The sequence below is a fragment of the Zingiber officinale genome, chromosome 11A, assembly GCF_018446385.1.
Source record: "Zingiber officinale cultivar Zhangliang chromosome 11A, Zo_v1.1, whole genome shotgun sequence".
In the NCBI taxonomy this organism is placed as follows: Eukaryota; Viridiplantae; Streptophyta; class Magnoliopsida; order Zingiberales; family Zingiberaceae; genus Zingiber; species Zingiber officinale.
In genome coordinates this window covers 78530349-78532477 of record NC_056006.1, presented here as the reverse complement: position 1 = coordinate 78532477, position 2129 = coordinate 78530349, and the positions used below count along the sequence as shown (strand labels likewise).

At 37.3% G+C, this 2129-nt stretch overlaps 1 protein-coding gene across 1 annotated transcript; it reads left to right on the top strand.

Moving 5' to 3' along the window:
* Window positions 1-578: 578 nt before the first annotated feature.
* On the top strand, window positions 579-1819 carry LOC122031490 (transmembrane 9 superfamily member 12-like). The gene is made up of 2 exons (XM_042590599.1): window positions 579-583; window positions 1360-1819. The coding sequence occupies exons 1-2, from the start codon at window positions 579-581 to the stop codon at window positions 1817-1819; spliced, it is 465 nt and encodes a 154-aa protein (XP_042446533.1).
* The last annotated feature ends 310 nt before the right edge of the window (window positions 1820-2129 follow it).

The window sequence follows — 2129 nt, the reverse complement described above, 5'->3', positions numbered from 1 at the left end:
TCGCAGAAAGAAGAACAATAAAGGTATATCATATTCATTAGTTGTTGAAACATGTTTAGCAGTGTTATCTATTGGAACAGTAATATGATCATATCCAATTCATTAGAGGGTTCGAGGAAAGACGGACGACTATGAAAGGGAGCTCATCATCTACATGCACTACAACAAAAATCCTCATATACATTGGTATGTGGTTTAAGCAAAGATGTCTTTGAGTATTTTCTGTTTTTTTCAAAAGCTGTCTATGAAAGATTATTTCTCATCTGGTTTTAGGCGATGTCTATGAGCGCCTTTTTTTCGTTAATAGACACCGATTTTAACAGCGATTTTTAAAACCCGGTGTTAATGAACCAAAATAAAATAATTTAATTTTTCCACCAATACTTAGCCAAAATTTGCAACACTTCACTCTTCCCTCCAAACCTAAACCTATAGCGCTGTCCACCGTATACACTTCACTCTTTCCTCCAACACTACACTCTTCACTCAGCCTCACCTCCCTCTTCTCCTCTCCAAGCTCTCTACGGGGACAGATCTGAGAGCTCCCGAGATCCAGTCGCTGCCGGATCTTCCTGTCGATGAGGTAAACTTCCTTCCTCGACCCGGGATCTAGGCGATTTCTTCACCACAATGTACCTCTCTTGCGTTTTCCGTCGAGATCCAAGGACCTACGATTCTGGATCTACTATTTTTATCTTCAGATTCTTGCTTAAAGTTACTGTGTTTGAGTTTTTTTTTTCATTATCTTGTTGGTCCAACGGTGCCTCAGATCGAGCTGCCTTTCCGATCTTGTTGCTCCGTCTGGTAATTTCTCTTTTCTACTTCCAGATCTGTATGATTTCTCTGCTGCATTTAGTTTAATTTCTCCTCGGATCCATCTTGTATTAGCTTTGCAGGTTGTGACCTATTGTTTTCATATGCGGAAGGAAGAACTTGTTTTTTTCCATTTAGGGTTTACTACTTATTTCGTCTTGGTGTTTATTAAATTATTACTTGGTTATGATGTTGAAAAAGCTTAAAATTAGAGTTTTTTTTAACTTTCTAGATTCGATTGTTTGGGCATTAATTTTCATTTGTTTCTGAAGTATCTTTTGTTGCGTTTATTATCTAGAAGATTTCTCTGTTGAAGGGAGAAAAAGGGATTCCAAGGGTTGAATGACACGTTGCTTTGTTTTTGACTCAGACTTCTTTAGTCATCTTGTAATCTTGTAAAGGAAGTTGGTGTTGGATCTTAGGTCTGAGTTGTAAGAAGAAAGAGCATAGAAGAAACAGTTCCAAATGGAGCTTTTTCATTCTCCAAGAAATTATCCTCATTGTCTACATTGGCTTTACTGGCCGTTTTCTATTTTGTGTCTCTAGTAATGATGCATTTTATCTCCATGGTAGTTATATTCACACCTACATACCTGTTGAGAGCATATATGCCAAAGTTAATTCCCTCACCTCCCTTGAGACTGAGCTCCCATATAGCTATTACAGCCTTCCATATTGCCATCCACAAGGTGGAATCAAAAGGAGTGTAGAGAATTTGGGTGAGCTTCTCGTGGGTGACCAGATTGATAACTCTCCATACCAATTCCATGTTAATGTTAATGAATTACTTTACTTGTGCACCACTAATGCATTGAATGAACATGAGGTTAAACTTTTGAAGCAGAGGGCACATGATCTCTACCAAGTGAACATGATACTTGACAATCTACAGGCAATGTTGAAACTGAACATGTATGATAAAGTTGAGTCTGTGAGCTGTCCATTGGAGCTTGACAAGTCACAGACCATTCGGGAGCAGGAGAAGATGCAGGAAGTTTGCCGTTGAAAATCCATTATAATCACAGATTTTGTGTATCATTAATTGTGATTCCTCGTGCAACAATTAAAAAAAGGTGTCATGTATCACATGTCAACATCACCATTAATTTGGATCTAAACATTAGATTATGATCGAACCAAACTATTCGAAATCGAACTTTTTGTTTTTTTACCAGTCGAACCAATCAAATTTTACTTTTTATTAATATATAAAATCGATTAATTCTACTTGTAAGAGGAGATGAGTAGACTCCAGAAGAATGAGTAGCTCAACACTTCACATTTGAATGCATTTGAGTAATGGAATTTCAATCACT